At 57.1% G+C, this 19744-nt stretch overlaps 7 protein-coding genes and 1 non-coding gene across 8 annotated transcripts; 7 read left to right on the top strand and 1 right to left on the bottom strand.

Moving 5' to 3' along the window:
* Positions 1-1055: 1055 nt before the first annotated feature.
* GLOTRDRAFT_133811 (uncharacterized protein) lies at positions 1056-2171 on the top strand (the record flags this gene model as incomplete). The annotated part of the gene is made up of 2 exons (XM_007872769.1): positions 1056-1607; positions 1662-2171. 2 exons carry the CDS (start codon positions 1056-1058, stop codon positions 2169-2171), a joined length of 1062 nt encoding a protein of 353 aa, XP_007870960.1.
* Positions 2172-2766: 595 nt separating this feature from the next.
* Positions 2767-5020, bottom strand: GLOTRDRAFT_133810 (uncharacterized protein; the record flags this gene model as incomplete). The annotated part of the gene is made up of 3 exons (XM_007872768.1): positions 2767-3013; positions 3066-4180; positions 4919-5020. The coding sequence occupies 3 exons, from the start codon at positions 5018-5020 to the stop codon at positions 2767-2769; spliced, it is 1464 nt and encodes a 487-aa protein (XP_007870959.1).
* Positions 5021-6562: 1542 nt separating this feature from the next.
* On the top strand, positions 6563-7664 carry GLOTRDRAFT_112687 (uncharacterized protein). The gene has a single exon (XM_007872767.1). The coding sequence runs from the start codon at positions 6688-6690 to the stop codon at positions 7363-7365; it is 678 nt and encodes a 225-aa protein (XP_007870958.1). The 5' UTR covers positions 6563-6687; the 3' UTR covers positions 7366-7664.
* Positions 7665-7918: 254 nt separating this feature from the next.
* Positions 7919-7999, top strand: GLOTRDRAFT_t122. Its single transcript has one exon. It is a non-coding gene; the product is annotated as a tRNA-Ala (tRNA).
* An 886-nt stretch (positions 8000-8885) lies between these two features.
* On the top strand, positions 8886-9446 carry GLOTRDRAFT_133808 (uncharacterized protein; the record flags this gene model as incomplete). Its single annotated transcript, XM_007872766.1, has 1 exon — positions 8886-9446. One exon carries the CDS (start codon positions 8886-8888, stop codon positions 9444-9446), a length of 561 nt encoding a protein of 186 aa, XP_007870957.1.
* Positions 9447-9757: 311 nt separating this feature from the next.
* Positions 9758-12480, top strand: GLOTRDRAFT_141458 (uncharacterized protein; the record flags this gene model as incomplete). The annotated part of the gene is made up of 5 exons (XM_007872765.1): positions 9758-10144; positions 10273-10451; positions 10517-10637; positions 10704-11158; positions 11208-12480. 5 exons carry the CDS (start codon positions 9758-9760, stop codon positions 12478-12480), a joined length of 2415 nt encoding a protein of 804 aa, XP_007870956.1.
* A 1798-nt stretch (positions 12481-14278) lies between these two features.
* GLOTRDRAFT_66831 (uncharacterized protein) lies at positions 14279-15867 on the top strand (the record flags this gene model as incomplete). The annotated part of the gene is made up of 4 exons (XM_007872764.1): positions 14279-14904; positions 14977-15399; positions 15450-15640; positions 15703-15867. Coding segments are annotated over exons 1-4 (1317 nt in total), but the record flags the coding sequence as incomplete, so codon positions are not given.
* Positions 15868-16961: 1094 nt separating this feature from the next.
* Positions 16962-19394, top strand: GLOTRDRAFT_141456 (uncharacterized protein). The gene is made up of 6 exons (XM_007872763.1): positions 16962-17054; positions 17136-17175; positions 17232-17394; positions 17466-18264; positions 18412-18691; positions 18843-19394. Exons 1-6 carry the CDS (start codon positions 16985-16987, stop codon positions 19183-19185), a joined length of 1695 nt encoding a protein of 564 aa, XP_007870954.1. The 5' UTR covers positions 16962-16984; the 3' UTR covers positions 19186-19394.
* Positions 19395-19744: the final 350 nt, after the last annotated feature.

Raw genomic sequence — 19744 nt, 5'->3', positions numbered from 1 at the left:
CGACAACGAGCGTACGGCGGCGGCGACGACACGACGGCGATACGGCGACAACGAACGGATGCGGCTTCGGCCCCGCAGGCGGATTCGGTCAGCGACGGCGGCGAGAACACGGCGGCGGCATGGCGTAGGGTAGCATACGGTAGTTGATCCTAGCCAGCGTAGTCGAGACGACGAATAGATTTGCATACGACGCGAGACCAGCGAGCGCAGCGAGCGGCGGGCTTACGGCTGCCCCCAGAGCCTTGCTTGGTATTTAGACCCCCCAAGCGGGTTGACGCGATTGTGTTAAAATATTCCAAGCAAACGGAAGACGAGCGCGTTTGCCCCAGGCGGTCGGTTGCCCGAAGGGCAATCGCGTACAGTACATCGAGTAGATACAACGAATATATATGAATTTCTTATCACCTTATCAGTTGGGCCCGCCTGCGGCGGTCCCCCCCTGACCACGCGCACACGGCGCGAGCTCGCAAGCTCGATCCCGACTCCCGAAATCCAACACTGTGATGCAGTTCGATGGGGGCAACCCCCATGGGGAGAAAACGTGATCGTCGTCGCTGCGGCACGTACATGACGCTCGTTATGCCAGTCGTATAACCAAAGAGGTACCACTCTGCACATTAGCATCAGCATTACCCAAGACGTAAGCTCAGAGCACTCTGTAGTGCCACGCTGCAGTCAATTCGCGAATAGTAACTCAAGACCCGTCTGAGCAGACATCCTACGAGTGCCGTTCGCTTACTATATCTAACCTTACCGCGCTACAGGGGCATGAGGACCCCGCGACGCCCACTTCGTGAGTTTCAGCATAGCAGCAAATGCAGTTCATGAAGTCTCCATGGTCTTGGCAGGCTCCCCCTATGGCTCCAGGATAGTCTATCTACGGCGAAGCTACCACACCCCATAACGGAGTACGGTCTCGGAAGCTCTGGGGAGGGGAAGGATGCTTCGCTGTGACCTCGCGTACGACACCTGGACATGCAGACATCATTATCTCCTGCCAGCTGAGCTGCCCAAGAGTTGCCATCGACGGTGACCTGGTAAGGTCTGCTGTACGTATGCTGCGCTTCGATCACCCTGTTATAGCGTGCAAACTGGCATGGCCGGAGCTCAAAGACAGTATCGCTGCTTCGTTCGTTGGTGCAAGATTTGCCTACCAGGTCTTTGGCTGCAAGGATGACGAAGACGAATGGATTTCCCAGACTGTCACGGTGCATGGTGAGGCGGTGAGAGCAGCCGGAGGAGATATAGAGACGGCCATTTCTCTAGTCACGCAGGAGTTAGGGAGACCTGCAGATAAGCCGCCCACAGTCTTTTTTGAAGTCCACGTCATCCCTGCCACCTTGCACAGCTCTTCGTGCGGCATAGTGCTCCGCCTTGGGCATTCCATTTTTGACGCCATTGGCGCGTTCCAGACCCTGGATCTTCTGAACGAGCGAATAGCTCGAGCGCTAGGCTCTCGCGACGAGGTGGTATTCGACTGGGGTGCGGAGGTGACGCTGCTGGCAGAACCCCCGCCGGAACGCGCGAAGGTTCCGTGGTCCTCTGATCGGTCGAACCATGAATCCTTCGTTCCAGAGGGCCATATAGAAGCCTTACGTCTGAACAAGGTTATGCCGTTCCAGCCCTCCTGGTGCATCCCCGTTGATCTCACTCACTGACAGACGCTTCCTGGGGTACCCTACTCCCATCGATCGGAACCACGCATAGGGACTGGAGTCATGAAGACGGTGCCTGAAGAGTCGCTAGAACGACTGCTTCAAGCCGCCCGGAAGCGTGGTTGCACGCTGTTCAGTATACTGCTGGCGGTTATGCTGCTGACCCTCCTTCGAACCAACTCTCTCGAGGATATCCCGGAAATTAACACCGCATTTTACCCTGCACCCGTCAACCTCCGTGCCAAGCACCTGAAACCCAACCTCAATCCCCGAGACAGGACTCAATGGCGCATCGCGAATGTCCTTGGGTTCGAAACGTATATACTTAGGAATCTGGAGCGATTCGTGCGTCCCGATATGTCCACCAAGAATCCACAAATTGTGGACGACGTGGGGACTCTAGCGCAAATGATCCGAGACCAAGGCGACCGACAGCGGTTTTGCAACGACAGCATAATATACTGGGCAGACCAGTTCTTGCAAATGCAAATGTGGAGTGTTGTTATTCCAAGGTAACTTCGTCATCCTTAGATGGATAGAAGGGGTGCTCATAACCGGTCACATGCAAGTATAACGAATCTTCCCCTTTGTCGATCCTCATCTCTCCGCCAGCTTCCCCATTCGGGACAGACTTGTCTTGACCATCTCCAAGCCCAGGATTAGCATCCGTACCCCTCCCCTTGCCTTTCATCCATATACGTGGAACGGCACGCTTTACAATTCTTTTAGCTTCACAGAAGGGCTCTATGGGAGTACGGATGCCGGGACGCGAGCGGTCTACAAAGATTTGGCAGAGCCCGCACCCGTCTTGACTTTCATTAATGGATTGATGGACATTCTGATGAGTGTAGCCACGATAGGTTAGTGAGGGAGAGCGGGTTGGGATTATTGCAGCTTAAAGCGTGCCTCCATTGATAGACACCAGTGCAGAATGTAATATTGGATGGACGCAGTCGTTCGGCGAGCGTTGCAGTTGGTAGTTTCGGCCACTGCAGTCGCTTCGGCACTGGCAAGGTCGAGCCCTCCGACTATCCCGGACTGATCGAGGACGAAAGCGGGAGCGAAAATCATGCGCTCAGAGGCTGTGTGTCGGTTATCAGATAATTCAATGTCAAATCACGGACGATCCACTAGGCCTTGTTCGAGTCTCCAAGTCCGCCCGTCCAAGACTCGGAATAGACCTGGAAGCGACGTTCGCGGCCCTCGCGAGCGTCGGCGTGCGCATGCTCGGCTGCGGCTGCGGCTGCGGCTGCGGCTCCGTGATGGTGAGGTACTCACCTTGGCGCGCGGATAGGCGCTGGTCGACGACGCCCATGGAGGATGGTACCGGGAGCGGGGGCGTGTTCCCCGACGGCGCGCTGCGGCAGGTCAGAAACTCCGTACTGAATATGTTACGCCGGGCATACGCACCCCTGCGCCGCGCCCCACACGCGCGTGAACTCGTCCACCCCGTTCCAGCGCAAAGCGCTGGCGCTCCACCTGCGCCTGCAGGTCCCGCGCGAAGTAGACGTGGCACGCGGTGCTGTTCGCGACGCGCCGGGTCTGGCCTGCGCGGAGGTCCGCGAGGCTCGGGTAGATGGCCGTGTCGACGCTTGTCGTGGGGGAGCGGGAGCGGGAGTTCGTGCGTAGGAGGGCGAGGAGCATCGCGGCGAGGAAGACGCTGAAGAGCGTGCGCGCGCGGCGCTCCGGAGCGCTTGCACCGACTCGGCGGGCATGGTGCGCATGATCACGCCTGTGCCGACATGCGTGGATCCTGGGGGGGGGGGGAGAACGGCACGCCTGGGAGGGTCTGGTAAGGGCGGATACTGAGTCAGGCGTTGTATGCGGTGAGAAGGAAGTTTGCTCACCTTTTCCATGTTTATAGCTTCGACCAGCCTGTCGAGCATGACCTGGTCATCCTCTGACATCTCCGCGGCTAACGACCACGGGATCTTTGTGCACTCCGGCGTGGGCAGCGCCAATCTTGCCGTCTCTTCTCCCCAATTCAGCGGCTCCGAGACGTGCACGGGAGAGCGCAGGACGCGCGCGATCCGCTCGTTCAGGAGGTCCAGCGCCTGGAACACGCCGATGCCGTCGAACACGGCGTGGCCCAGGCGGAGGACGAGCGCGCTCCGCGATGTGGAGCCGGGGATGAAGTGCGCTTCGAAGAGCGTCGTGGGCGGGCCTGCGGCGGCCTTGCCGAGGTCGTGGGCGACCAGCGCGACAGCGGCGTCGACGTCCCCGCCGGTGTCTGTGCGGACTGTCACGACCTCGTTAAGCCACAGGTCGACTTCGCGCTCGGAAGCGGGGACTTCGTAGGCTAGCTTAACGTCTGCTGCGGATGGCGGGCTGCCGTCCTCGGACGCTGGGCAGGCGAAGCGAGCTGCGATTGTCGGGTGATCGGACCGCAGGAGACGCACGGCTGACTTTATGGGGCTCTCGGTGAGAGGCTGGTTAGGGCTGATCAGCTGGCAGGATATGATGATGTCGGCGTAGCCGGGCGATACGAGGGAGGAAGCGGCAAACGTAGCTTCGGGGCCCCAGGGCTGTCGACCGAAGATGGGGTAAGAAGGGAGTAGAGGCGGGTTGTTGCCACGACCATGGGGAGTTCATCCCCGCTTTCATGTTTCCAGGAAGATGTCACGACTCGGTATCCAGCAAGTAGCCTTTTATATGAGTCGGTATGTCTTGGATCTTGGACCACGGCGAATTCGACTGATGCCTACCGCGTTTGTGCTATTTTAGGATAGTAGTAATGCGTCTCTGAGGGGTTGCCTTTATATTCGGCTGAGCGTATGATGAGCAATGCCTCGAGCCTCAAAGTTTGCGCTAAAGTCACAGTTTCGATGACCGGACGCCGTGTTTACTGGCGGCTGGGAGATCGCCCGAGGTGCCAGGGACAGCACGACCGTCGATACCGACGGGACGGGACGGGTAGGTAGTACATAGGCCAAACGCACGCGCGCGCCGGCCCGTTACTGCGCGAGCAACGAATCGGTTGGGAGGTAGTCTCGCGCCAGATACCCACGGACGCCACGCTAGGGAGGATGGCGCCCGTCTTGAAAGGATCGGAGGCTGCGGGCCAGGCAGTTCGGCAAGACCGGACAACCGGTCGGCAGGGCATCAAGTGGCAGAACGGCGAGGAGGATGATCCCTGGTTGCCAGATACCAGTCGCATGCTCCAGAGGAAAAGACGGGACTCCGGCGGGATACGATAGCAAGGCCACTCGCCTAGTGAGGTAGTGATAAAATCGCCCTGTTATTGTCCGGGCAGCTAAGCGTACCCATGTAGCATAGCAGGTCGGGAACGATCCAGTGCCCTTCGGCAGAATCGTCGACATGAACATCCATTTCGAGTGCAATCCAGCATGCACGATCATGAGCATCGCATCCCAATATATAACGCATGCGGGGCCTGAGCAGTACGCAAGATAGGAGAGATGACGGGGCTGGATACTAGGAGAGACGAGGCCCTCGATATGGTATTTCCTGCGATCACAGCTCCAGAGCTGCTAGAAAGCAGCGTTCTCCTCAAGCAACCAGAGACATGTTATGTATCAGAGAAGTTTGAAGGGCGTCGCGTCGTGGATATACCGCTCCGTCGTTGTCCAGGGGAATCTACGTGCGCAGCTGAGGGTGGCTAACCCGACCGGTAGACGAAACGCACGTTCAAGGAAAGCAGAGAGCAGATGAAGAGATCCCAAGAGCGAAATGAGCGATCCGAGTCGCCTTTGAAACCAAAGAGCCGCATCTAACGGGATTGACGCCTTGATGGATCCGCACAGCGCAGAGGCCTTCACCTAGGCTCGTGACCATCCTCTCTATCAAATTGGGGATAGGGCTACTATCACAATTCTGCCTCATTAGAGAGGGTGGTCACCAGCCTAGCCTTCACTACAAACAATAGGAAGAGGGACGATGTCGGTCCTTGGGGAGATGACGTCGTTATCGCCGCGTCGACCTCGTAAAGTCACTCTTTTCTGGTCCAAGAAGTCCAGAGCGATACGTCACAATAGTGGTTGCGAGGTATCTCTTTCAGACGGGCGTAGAACCTGAGGGAAGCAACAAGGTTGCAAGTACGGCGCGTGCGCGTCCGCAAATACGCATTGGACCCATCGCCCAGGAAAGGAACGAAGCATACAAGCCAGCGATTCTTCATACTCTCTGAGTGCCATTGTGCGATTCCACGTATACCCGAAGAACAATGCGGGTAATCAAGACAACGCAAGGGCAGACTGGGAGGTAAGCCGGAAGCAGCGATCCACGTCGATAGCCAAGGGATCAAGCAGTCCGCTTCCGAGAAGAAAAATTGATCCCAGGAGACGAAGTAGAATCAGCGATACATTCCGCATTTCGAGTACTACCGGATCCCCTTCGTTGAACGGGTAAGTATCCCCAGGGAAATCAAGACCCAGCGACGACCCAAGTAGGAAGAGGAAGAAAGTATCTCCTCCTTATAATCACATTACGGAGTAGAGTGCAGTAGATCAATCAGAAGGACGGACGGGGACCTCGTGAGGTGAAGTGGGAGACACCGTGGCAGGATGGCATCGCCCTTTTGTTGTCCAGAATCGTCGACAAGCTAGTGCCTCCTCACATTCCGTATCCCGTTTCTCAAGAGTGCCAATTAGAACAAGGCCTTAGCCCACGCATAGAATGGAGAGATCGTAACGCAAGCCGTAATCCTCGCAACAAAGCAGTGAGCAAAGGGCATGCCTTGTCCTTGTCCATCTGCGTTGTGGCTGTCCCCTTGACACCGCCACGCTCGGTGTCATTCCGCATCAGGCCCAGCCGGCGGCCCGATCCTCTCCCGTCAAGGGCCCGGCCGCGGTGGCTCCAGACCTCTTCACATCATCCAGCTGCCATTGTTCCCCCTTCGCTTGCCACACGCCCGTCCGTTTTATACCGTCGCCCGCTGTCGTCGACTTGAACTTCACCGCCAACTTGAACCTGTGAGAGCCACTGTCGACGGGAGACTCGAGACTTTGATAGGGGCATATACAGCACTCGCGCTCGTGCAATCACCATCAGCAACTAGCGACCGAGAACCAGAATGCAGAAGGCAGCAATGGCGAGCATCACCGCACCCCGGCACACCATCCACACCATCCACGGCTCCCTCGCCGGCAAGCCGCTCCTCTGGGACGCCCCCTTATCCGGCCTACCCCACCACAAGCCCAACCACCCACCGCGCTCGAGCACCAGCGCGCCCCCGCGCATATCCGTCTCCTTCCCCACATCTCCCTTCTCTCCGTCCGAGTCCGAGGCGGAAGCGCTCTCGTGGAAAGTCGTCCGCCGGCCCACGAAAGCCCGGCGCGCGCCCCCGCCCCCGCCCGCGTCGGTGAAGGCGAAGGCGGACATGGACGCGGCGCTCGACCCGTTCGCGGACGAGATGACCGAGTACGTCACGCTCGACGCGCCGATCGAGATCCACATCCACCCGGCGCCGTCCATACCCCCCGCCCCCTCCCCCTCTCCGTCTCCACCCTCGCATTCGCTTCCCTCGCCGAGCTTTAGCGCTCCCTCACCCTCGCCGCTGTACCAGCCGCCGGGCCTCGCGTGCCCCCCGCCGGACCCCGCGAAGGAGCACGCCGCGCGCCTCAAGTTCGTCGCGGGCATGCTAATGTACCGCGTGCACTGCCATGTGCGCCCGCTGAGGAGGTGGCCCGGGGAGAGGCAGCGGGGGTACGTGCGGAGCGGGCTGTCGAGGGTCGTGGCAGTTGGGGAGTGAGGGTAAGGCAGGGAGGAGAGGGGGAATTGTATGTTCTTGATTAATGAATGGGTAATGGGAGAGAGGGGTGTACTCGTATACGTATACTTATCCATCGTGTATTCTACGGCAGCAATCCATCGCGCATCACATCACATCTCCTACGCCGCATGTCGTCCGTCTCCCGGCCTGGGGTTGTACACGGTACGTTCCCCTCCCCTCCGCAGCCGCCGTTTACAGGACTCGCATATATGATACCGATCTCGTACGTCCCTTGCTCATCGGTACTCACCGGTCCTCACACATGCGACCCCACCTGCATCACCTCTCCACCACGCCGGCCCTGCCCTTCTGTTTCTGAAGGAATCACGGACGCGTGAAGCACTGAAAGCGTAATTCGAGCAGTATACATACTATGCTATGATAAGCACTATTTGGACTCCGAGTCTCGCGACGTGCGGTGGGCGCGTATGTAGGTTGTGCTCGGATATTCATCTCGTGCTCTGGATCCAATGACCACTGAATCCCGGGTGTTATAATCTCTATATTGTTTTGAATGCAAATGCCTTCATAAGGGCACTTGGTGTAGATGGTTATCACGCTCGCTTAGCATCTCGTTTGCGAGAGGGGACCGGTTCAATTCCGGTAGTGTCCATTCTGGATATAGTATCCAATTTTTCGTGTGCAGCCGCGACGATTGGAAGCGCCTAGGTGATCATGCGTGCAGCGTACATTTTCCTCGCTGCGGTCTGGTGCCGTTCCCACTGGGTACATCACCCATATTGAGCATGCAGAAAACTGTGAAATTAACGGGTCAAAGGTCAAACTTTTTTCATGATTGTCCATTGCACAATCAGTGAACCGAATTAGAATAATACTACTTTTGAGTGTGCAAAAATCTGATTGTGACACAGGATATGTTCTTTGTTCAGCACTATTCATTGAACTTTCATATGTTTTGCAAGGCAACACTATGAACAAAATTTGACCTTTGACCGGTTTCTTTCACACTTTCTCAGTGGCTCAATATGGGAATTGCACCCAGTGTCCTACTTGGGCTAGCAGACCAGGTAGGGGAAGAGAAGGGTCTTCCATGCTGTGGCGATCTGGATGCCCTCTCCGCGTCAAGTGTACTCCTGTGTTCGGAGGTGAATAGCTTATCGCATCGTTACTCGCGCTCGGTCCACATCGAAATACCACGCTCTCGGCGGTCAGCGCGGCCTCGACTGTCAACTATCAATTGATACAGCTACGGCTGTGTAGGTGGGATGGGCTTATCGGGCACGGACTGGCGCAGGTAAGAGCGGTTCGGACGGGGTACTGACGCGCGGCGGGAGGTCTCGGACTGGATCGCGGCGGCGTTGCGTCTCGGACGGGACGCGCCGCGGGAGGGTGATTTGGCTTAGGCCCGGGTGGGATGAGGTATTTGTTCCCGAGTCCATCTGGAGGGATAAGATGACATATAAGAACCTGAGAGCACCGAGAGAAGCCACAAACACTTATCCAGCTCCCCCACTCAACGTCCAGATCCCATAATTTCGATGGTCCTCGTCCACCGCTACCACGCCTCCGTCGAGCACTCCGAGCTGCTCTCCACTGCCACCGGGGCATCTGCAGACACCCCAGCCAAGCGCAGCACACCTGCAAAAACAACCCCGACGAGAAGCGCGCTCGGCTCCGAAGCGCGCGAGTGGGCGCGGGCGCTCGCGCTGCCCGCGGCGGACGTGTGCGAGCTGCTCGAGCGGCTGCAGGGCGACCCGGACGCCTCGCAGGAGAATGTCTTCCACCTGTGCCTCCCGCCCGCGCTGTTCGCGGGCGTGCTGCTGCTCGCGTCGAGCCTGCTGCGCGGGCGGGAGGCGGGGGAACAGGTGGGAGGAGGGGAAGACGGCCGGGAGGATGTATGGAGACGGTTGGTGGTGTATGGGGGTATGGCGCTTGTCGCGGTGGCGACGTTGAGGGTTATGGTGTGGGTGGGGGCGAGGGGGGTCAGGGAGACTGTCAAGTGCAGTAGGAGGGATAATGCGGCGACGGCGTTTAGTAAGCCGAACTCTCCGCTGTTGAAGCAAGCGATCGAGTTCGAGGGGATACCGATGCGGTTATGAGGAGGAGCTAAAGAGGTGAGTTGCTGCCTGACGTCAGTTGATGCCTCTTCTCACTTGATGATTTCGCAGGGAGGCGCGCCGCTCGTCTACGCGCTTTGGTTTTGGTGGCTGATGACAACATCTATGAGGATAAATGTGCCAGTACCATTATACCCTCTCTACAGTCCCCACCGTCTGTATCCCGTTACTTGTACAATCATTAGAACGGTTAATTCGATTCATGCCGTCCTGGATAGTTGCAAGGGGATTTCCGTAAAGTGATTGTTCAAGGCCCTTTGACTGCATGTCGAGTAGGGCTTTCCAACCAAGCAATGGCCCTCTCGAATACTTACAGAAGAGCCTGGCAGATACTAGTAGATAGCAGTGAGCGCCTGGAAGTAACCCTAACCAGCTCCCATTCAGACTCAGCGAAGCAGCATCGGCATTCACGTGACCAACGCGTCTTGTTGTCACCGTCCGTGGTGACATTTCCCATCCCGACCACACTCGCGTCGATAGCTCTCCGCGTCGAGGACGCGATGGCGCGGTCTGTTCATCGGCACAACAGTCCCGCGGACGATGTAGACGACGAGCTCGACGCGGGGAACGTAAACGAAGTTGAAGACGAGCGAGTCTTCGTGCAAGACGGCAAACCCATATACTTCTACCTCCACCGATTGACGGCGGCACAAGTACGAGCGTTATACAAGAAGATAACGGTATGTTGTGATAAGCGATGGGTCTGCGTATGTGTGCTGAACGCAGGACTATTCCTTGCTTCCTACTTCTTTCTCTTCGCACGTAACCGACTAAGACCAATGGCGGACGCGTCTGCCGCGACTTACAGGACGCGGACGTGCTCCTCTGCCCACCCGAGCGCGTAGGCATGCTTAGGAGGCGATACTGGATGGATGTGGACCCCGAGGTCGTGGATGTGGGGTTCGTCGACGTGTGTATACGGCGCGGGGAGTACGCGCACGCGCCGCCGGTGCGCAAGGGGATGGGCGGGCCGCGGCCCGGGCAGGGGTGAGTCGGTTCGCTCTGTGTTGTTCTGGGGCCAGTTCTGACTGCGTCGCTGCGGCCTGGGCCAGGAGGGTGGAGTTCTCGGACGCGGACAAGGTGAATTTGGCGCGGTACCTGGCCAAGGTCGTTCCGGACCGCAAGGCGGGCGGGAGGCTGGGGAGGATCGTCTACGAGAGGCTCATGGAGCGGGTTCGTCGCATCCGGCCTGCCGCTCTGCCCTCATTGACCCGTGCGTTTCCGTCGATGATGTTCCAGGGCGAATGGGACCCTGCGTATGCGTGGGCGAAGCGGCACACGTGGGAGTCGTGGAAGCAGCATTACAAAATGAACAGGGAGTGGTTTGACGAGCGAATCAAGACGATCGTGCGACTCCACCCGCCAAGGAAGGACGGGAAAGGACAGTACGAGCTCGACCGGCGGCGTAAGAGGGGGAGAGTGTTCATCTCTGAGTTGGAGGGCACGGATGAGGATGAGGATGAGGAGGAAGGAGAGGGCGAAGAGGAAGAGGAAGAGGAGGCGGTGGAGAAACAGGTAGGACGGAGGAGACCAAGGGACGAGGATGAGGAGCGAGAGAGTATGCGCCCGCCGCCTGCGAAGAGAATGCGGCGGGCGAGCGAGAGCGTGACTTCGCCCGCGTCGGAGGTTGAGGGGGCGCGCGGTGCGCCCGCGCGGACCGAGAGTAAGGGCAAGGGAAAGCCCAGACCAGACGAGTAACCATGGTCTCCCTAGTTTATTTGTACTCTGCTTACCGTTTCACAGGGAAGAAGAGGAAGATGATGATGATGTGGACATAGACGACATCGACATGTTCAACCCGAACGGGTACTACGACCCCGCGGAGGACCTCCCCCTTGCGGGACCTTCCGGTACCCAACACTCACCTGGGGCTGGCATGAGCTCGCAGGCTACCCTGGTCGGGCCTGTACCCACCCAGCTGCGTCGCGAGCCGTCGAGTGGTAAGGTTTCTTTCGGTACCCAGCCTGTCGCGCTTGGGCAGGCAGTGAGGAGGTCGGCTCCGTACCGGCTGCAGAGTGTAGCCACATCCTCGAGTCCGGAACGCCAGGATTCTCAAGCGCGGGGCCAACCAGACGAAGCGGGAGAAAATGCAGGGGGTTCCCCAGCTGACGAAGACGTTCCGCCGCACGAGCTGGCTGATGAGGATGTCGATGTTGTCCCGCCGACAGAGGGAGAAGACCCTGAGCTGGAAGAAGAAATCGCTCCCCTGCCCGCTCCTCGACCTAAGGCCAGGCGCGCAGTGAAGAAGACGCTTTCGCAGGCGACATACGACGGCCCTGCGCGGAACACCCGCGCCCGGTCGCGTTCCGTCGACCCTACACCACCCGCTCCTCCAGCCAAGAGAGTCATTCGTGGACGCAAGGGGAAAGAGGCCGGTACCCGGGGAGGGCCAGCTACTCGCTCTCGTCAGGCTGACCTCGCCGACATTCAAGAGGCCTCATCAGACGAGGATATTATATCGCTCGAGGAAGAAGGCCCTGACGAGGCGAGCGGCGTCCCACAGGCTGGTGCCAGCGCACGCTCCCGGGGGTCGATTGGGGAGACCCAGGAGGAGGAGGAAGTGGAGAAAGCCGTCGACGCGCTCTCAGCCGCGACTGCGGAGTCGGGGGCGAGTTCCATATGGAAGCGGCTGCTTCACGAAGACAGAAAGGACTACCAGCCGGGATCTGGCCAACGCCGCAGCGTCAGTAAACATCCGTTCGACTCCGACGACCAGGAGACGATTCGGGATTTGGCGCGCTCCACGCGGCGGTCGGGCGGACGCGACAGTATCGAGGATCTCACTAACGAGCAGCTCGCAGATAATTTGGAGCAGCTGCTCTCCCCCCTTGGGAGCGCCCAGAGCATGAGGCGCGCGGCGAGTACCTCGAGCTGGGCGACGTCGGAGTCTGGGGAGGGCTCCAGGAATTTCCCGCCGCCTGGAACGAGGGCCAGGGTTGCGAAAGAGGCGCTGGAACGGACGCCGTATAGACCCCCACGGGGGACGAAGGCGGAGGAGTTTGCGAAGAGGGTATAAGCATGGATTGCGGTTTGAGTTTTTGACTTTAGTCTGAGAAGTGCTACACACGTCTAATGCTAGTTGTATATGCTTTATATCGTAGTGATAATGGGAGTTTGGGAACGTATATGACCCTCCAGCACAGGACTGTATGTGGTATACTCGCCTTCAGGTAAGCACTGCTGCGCACCCGTCGAGACGGCCGTTCGCTCGAGCGCAGCCTAGGTCTTGCGCTCTACAAACGTGCTATTCAATCTACTCTCCCCTTCAGGTTTAGGCTCGACCGGTTCTTCGCGGCACGCAATGTGAAGCAACAGTGCGACCAGCGCGTAGCAGCGATGCACTTGCCCCGACCCACCCAGCCACATATCAGCCATACCCATGCTGATTTCTACGGGTACAGTCGTCGGGTTATGTTTTCCTGAAGATCACCGACCATGCTACCAGGCTCGTGAAAGACGCAGAGGACGTCGCGTACAGGGGTGCCGAGATTCTCCCGAAGGGATCTCCCTTTCATACTGAGTTCTGGGCGCTATTACCTGTCGCTACCCTCATATCGTGGGTCCGGATCACTGGGTACCATCTTTTTCATCTCCCTGATCCTGAGTCATTTCAGCGCATAGGCCGGTACTGATACGCATGCCCGCTTCAAAAGAAGGCCTGTCACCCTCGTCGCGCTCATTGGACGTTATTATATATATTGAACACCTGAAATGGTGAAGAGCTGTCGAGGTGGCCACAGAAAAAGTTAACAGATAGAAAGAGTCTAAATTTGGATAGTACGCCTAAACAGGCCACATTGATAGAGCGCGTCCACACTGCGCATCCACTGTCCTCTTGAAGATCGAGGACAATGACCTATAAAACTAACAGATGATTAAACTATACCTAAAGGTGATACGCGTGCCCGTGTTGGGATTCGTGCGACTTCGTGTGGCTTGATGTGGCACATTGCCGAGACCAATGGCCACGTGACCACGCGCGATCCGTGACGGTCACAGTCGTGCTTCTTTCATCTCGTGGCTACAACACCAAGTCCGTCACCGTGAGCAGTTCCACGGTATACGCTGTTTAGGTATGTACTGCTTTCCAATTTGTAGCTGTAGACCTAGATAGAGTTTCAATGGCCGATTGCGTTCTCATCTTCAGGGCAAATTAATTCAGGCGTGGTTCCTTGCCGCTCACATACGCGAAGAACAAAGCACGCCTGGCCTATCAACGGGTTGATTCGCGGAACTACCCGTGTGGCCACAATCGTCGATCTATAAGTCGGGTTGTCATCGTCCTGATCAGTAAGTTCTCTCTCTTCCCCATGTCGTCCAACTATACTCATGGATCTGGTTCATCACCAGTCAAGAAAAACGCTGCAGGATCGCATAACTTCTCAGCTGAAAAGCCCAACGCAGCAACTCTCAAAGAGGATCTAGTCGACGAGATGTACGGCAAATTCGTGGGACCTCAGCCGATTGACGACTTTCTGGCGAACTTCGTGCCCGTCAATAAGGCGTGTGACCCCGAACAATTCACTAAAGTGTTCGACAAGATGGCCAAACCTGTGAGTAAGAAGAACAACAATGATCGTTTGCAAAACGACGAAGACAACCATGGTGCGCAAGATGGAGCGGGAACGGAGCATGCGCAAGACAGAGCCACGGAGCATGCGCAAGACAGAGCCACGGATCATGCGCGGGGACAGGAAACGGAGGAGTCTCTAAAGGAAGAAGAGATGTACAACAAGTTTGTACGTGGCACGTCGTAGCTTCTCCCTTCTCATACTGACGTTGGTGCCACATCCGCAGATTGCCTGTGTCGCCGAAGGGTTATGTCCCGGCTATACCTTCGTCGCCACACCCAACACGTTCGATGCAACGGAGAAGAAGATAATCGGGGGCCAGAAAGTCGATATGGCCTTGTACCGCAACGATGACCAGCCTAAGGCTGTCGAAGGCAAACCGCTTCGACCTCGATGGGATCGTATGGCGCTTTACATTGAGTTCAAGAGTTACGGGAACTCTGTCAAGTGCGATCCGTTCGATGATCGTACCACACATCCCAATGAAAATCCCGCTGCCGGTCGGGAAAGCGCAAGGGGACAATTAATCGCTTATGCCGCTGCGATGTTCGCCCGTCAGCAGCGCACTCATGGGTTCTCGATCATTATCCTTGGGGAATACGCTCGGATTATACGATGGGACCGCGCGGGCGCTGTATTCACCGAAAGGCTCAACTATGTTGCGCGTCCCGAGAAACTCGCGATGTTCCTTTGGCACTTCGCTCACCTGGACCGTCGGCAACAAGGTTACGACGACACTGCGGAGCTGATTGAGGAGGACTCGCGTCTGCACAACATGATGAAGAAAAAAATCGCAGACGGGAGCAAGATGAGTGCAAAAGACAAAGACCTCCCGGAAGCCTACGTACTGGAATATTTCAAGGACTCATGTGACCCGGATTGGCCCAAGTGGAGACTGCAGGTAGACGTTCCTGTATCTCCTGCTGACTCCGCCGCCTCAGCCTCGGGGGCCACTTCGGGCCCGACAAGACCTCGATACTTCCTCGTCGGCAGACCTCACTTCACTGCGCCTGGGATGACAGGCCGTGCCACACGGGGCTACGTCGCGCTGGACGAAGAGAGCAATGAGCTCGTATACCTTAAAGACTGCTGGCGTGTGGACCTCCCGGACATGACGAGAGAAGGCGACGTCATACAGCTTATGAACAACGAAGGGGTGCAATGTGTTCCCACGTTAGTGTGTCACGGGGACGTAAAGGGACAATGTACATCGACCCAAAAGCACTGGTCTAGGGACGCGGGCAAACCCAACCCATTCAGGCCCCATCAACATTACCGACTAGTGGTGCAAGAGGTTGGCTGTCCTCTCTCAGACTTCAAGCACTCTGAGGAATTGATCCAAGTTATTACTGAGTGTATAACGGGTATGTTCTTCTGCTGCGGCTCCGGTTGACATCCTCATTCCGTTTCTCAGGACACGCCGACGCCTTTGTAAAGGCGAAAATTCTTCATAGAGACATCAGCGCCGGAAACATCCTAATCCTCCGAACGACGGTGGACGACCAGGGGCAAACATCTGTTGTCACCCAAGGTCTCTTGAACGATTGGGATTTGTCGAAAAGCGTGGCCAGCAATAATGACGGACCGAGGCAGCCTGATCGTACGGTACGTCTCCCTGTCATCAGGCTGCTCTCTTCTTTCACTCACACACCCATTCGTTCCCCCAGGGCACCTGGCAATTCATGTCAGGGTACCTCCTCCAAACACCCTGGAAGTCGCACGACCTCCAGGATGACCTCGAGTCTTTTATGCACGTTCTGATTTACGAGGCCGTACGCTATTTGTCTCATAATTGCACGGACGTGGGGGGATTCGTCTGGCATTTCTTTGACATCGCCAGCAGATCCGGAGACGTCATCACTGGCGGGATCGGGAAGATCGCAGCCATAAGCCGCCGAAAACTGGTCACACCTTTGGGGAAGAAGCTCAAGTTTTTCGAGCCGCTTCAGAGTCTTATTGACGAGCTCATGTCGTGGTTCCAGGCCTACTATGTCATGCACGACATTTCGACGCCAGAGGAGCCTGAAGCACCTGAGGACGACAAGCTCACCTACGTCAACAGAAAGAAGAAGGAGACTCTGGGAAAACCCAAGACTTTTCTTGCCAGCGCGCCAGCATCTGCACGGGCAATGGACAAAGTGAGATATGAAGCGCTGGCGAAAAAGCTAGACACCCACAGTGCCATGATGGACCTCTTCTTGGCGTACTATAATCAAACCTGGCCCGAGGATGACAAGAAACCGGATCAGTTACCGGAGAAGTACAAACATGATGCCCGATGTCGACCCCGCGACTCCACTACGACGTCCAAACGAACCGCGATTCATTTGGAGGGGGACACGGCTTCTGCCAGCAGTAGCGGTCGGCGCTCCAAAGTGGCGAGGAGCGGCATGCATACCAGTGTCTCTCGCGGATGATGATGAGCATGATAACGTGCCGTCAATAATTGTTCCTGTTTGTCTCCCTATCATGCACTGCTGTCTCTGCTCGGGTATGGGTCATCGGATTTAGGTAGTTGCAGTGATTGTATTCTCATGAACTTCAGTCCAACGATCTGATTGCACGTATAGCACAATGTCATCTTCATGTCGAGATCCAATATCTATCTTTATCGCTCGTCATACGCGTACGTGTGTCGCTAGATCCAGGGGGTCAACTGGCATGCCGTCGGTGTATGATACCACCGAAAGAAAAATGAATATCATCAATTCGGTACCTTGAGATGCGATGGCATAAAATACGATGCTCAAGTACTGATGCACCGTACACGACGACCTTGGAAGTTGTAGTCATACTGTAGCATACTATGTGGCGGCCAGCGGTGGCTGTACCGACGCGGTGGGCACGTGACGAACACGCGCTCCCACGACGAACAGGCCGTCCAGAACGGGCTCCGCATCGAACACAAGGCCATCACCTGCCTACACCGCCTGGTCGCTGGCCGCCACGATGAGCAGGCGAGAATCACGCAACTCGGCCGCGTCCAGGCAGAACGATGCGCTGCTCGAGTTCGAGAACTGTGAGTTGACTAGTGCGATAAGCGCTGTGTTTCGTTGCGTTATGACCGTGTGGATATCTGACCATGACTATAATGCGGCAGTCAAGAAGAAATTCCTGCTTGCGAACAAGCATATTACCAAGTACGTTCCGCTTTGCGGAGAGGTCGGAGGATGCTGACGGTTGCGATATTGGATAGACTGAACACGACGCTGAGTTGCAAAGTCGAAGAACTCCAGGCGCAAATCTCGCAGCTCTACGTCGAGAACCTCAGTCTCCGCGCCTCCAGCATTGCCCTGGAAGCGCAGCTCAGGCGCGAGAAGGAGAAAACGAGGAAGATCATGGCAGACGCCGACGACGCGGTGCGTATCACGCTGATAGTGGCACCAGGCACCGAGACTGACACTTGCTTACCTTGTCTAATGGTGAACAGGTTAAGAACCTTATGCGACATTTTACCTCCATTCGCGATGCACACAAAATCCCAGAGGGCAGGCCATCACCCGACAAGCCCGCACCCGCCCCGCGCATGCCCCGCCCCACGCCCCAGCCGACGTTCCAGATGCCGCGGCTCTCTCGCGCGCCCGACATCCCCGGAATCAATGAAGCCGAAGAAGAAGAAGACGATGACAACGACGCAGACGACACGGAGGGCAGCGGATCGACGCCGACGCGGCGCAAGAGAGGCTCGTCTGCCAGACGCGCATCGGGGTCGAAGCTGCCCCTGCCTGCCACCAGACAGGTTGATTTGAACGAGGAGGCGACGAAGACGAAGAAGAAGCGGATCGCGCGGCGACAGAGCGGACTTCTTAGCCTCACGCCGGCTCCTCTTGATATTGAGGAAATGATGCTGTCTCCGCCGCGCCCACCGAGCCCGGCGTTCGGGTCGCCCATTCGCCGTGAGGCGGGACTCGCGGAGGAGGAAGAGGAGCGCGCAGCGTTGAGCGGTGAGATTGAAGTGGACGAGCCGGAAGCAGACGAGGTGGCAGAGATGCTGGAGAACGAGGCGAGGAGGGAGAGGGAACGGAAGGAGAGGAAACGCGCGAGGGAGCGTGAGGGGTCAGGGTCGACGACGACCGAGAGGGGGAGGGAGCGCGAGAGGAAGAGGGCGGCGAGGGAGGATGCGGAGGAGGATGGAGAGGGCAGTGGGGGTGGCAAGTTGAAGCTGAAGGACGTTACGAATTCGCCAAGAGGGCGTGTGGCGCTCCCTCTGCTTGATACCAATCCGTCGGGTGAGTCTCCGTCTGTCTATCTCCTCCGCGATCTGCATTTGAGTGTTGTCCAACTCTATCTCTGGTTGACGGGTGTTTGTGGATTCTCCGTCTCCCGACCGTGCTCTCCGTTCACATTTGTACCTAACTAACCTAAACCTTACCCAGATCGCGAGAGACCCGACCCTGAGATACCCAGCTCCGCGACATCCGCGGGGACCACCTCCACCTTCGCGACACGTAACTTCCTATCAACACCTGCAACAACCCCAGCACCAACGCACACGCCGCAGATTCGCGCTTCCTCTCACCTTCCGACGCCGCGGCCGTCGTCCAGCCCGCCAGCTGAAGAACCGGCTCCACAACCGCAAGATGCAGATGCGATGGTGACTGGACGGGAGAGGCGGGTGCGGAAGAGTGTTAATTACGCCGAACCGAAGCTTAACACGTGCGTTTATGTTTCTACGTGTTAGAAACGTTGTACTGACGTGGTGCGTTTGGGTTGTCCGCTATATTACCTACCTACCTCCGATCCGATCCTCCCGCCGCGCTTCGCGGATCAATGCATGTCACCACGACCTTGTTGCATCTTATCTTAGGAAAATGCGGAAACCGGACCCTCCACCCGGTTCTTCGACCTCTAAGCGCACCTCGACGTCCTCCGAGCGGCGCTCATCCGCCGCCTCCGTTCCCGATGATGCGCCCCGCCCGCCATCGTCATCCTCCTCTAGCACCGGCACCGCGAGCAGGCGGAAGAAACCGCGGATGGTGCTGGATGAAGGGGAGGACGAGGACGAGGGCGCGCAGGCGGACGCAGAGTTCGTCGCAGGGGTGCATATGCAGTGGGTGAACACCCAGGGAAGGCGGAAGAGCGTGCATACGAATAGCGCGAGGGGGCGGGTGGAGAACGATGATGGGCGGAGGCATAGTATGGCAGTGTAAGGGTGGGATGAGGAGAACGGGGAGGGGGAGGTTTTTGTTTGTTATGGTTCAAACTTACTGAATAATTGCAAGGAACAGCAGAGATGGCCGCTATTGTATAGCAGTATGTATGTTCGGATAATTATTGGTCGTCTATGATTATCTACCTATGATGATTACTTTATGTAACTTTGTTTCTTTGGTTAGGCTGGCATCTATGGTGTGCTGAGAGCATGGATAGGAGCGAAGTCGCAAAGGATCCGGAGACGCCTTCTCTGAATCAGTCACTAGCTCTAGTGCTGGTCTCCCTCCTCCCCCCTTCGTCCGACAGCGTCGGCGATGTCTTCAATGTCTCTGAAGCGGATTCTAGTATGCCCTGGCACTTCCCAACCCCCGGTCATGGGATACAAAGTTATGCATTCCATTTTCGGCAATTATATCTAGACGGCCGTTTCCTATTGGTTTCCGTCCTCTGAGGCGTTGTCCGCTGCCAGCTTGTCGCCTTCCTAACTGTGATATTCTGTGTCATAGGCAATTGGCAGCTTCTATTTACAAGACTACTTCAAGATAAACTGCCAAT

Source organism: Gloeophyllum trabeum (genome assembly GCF_000344685.1).
Source record: "Gloeophyllum trabeum ATCC 11539 unplaced genomic scaffold GLOTRscaffold_00019, whole genome shotgun sequence".
Classification (NCBI taxonomy): domain Eukaryota; kingdom Fungi; phylum Basidiomycota; class Agaricomycetes; order Gloeophyllales; family Gloeophyllaceae; genus Gloeophyllum; species Gloeophyllum trabeum.
The sequence above is the reverse complement of the archived record's forward strand: the minus strand, read 5'-3'. Positions and strand labels throughout refer to the sequence as shown.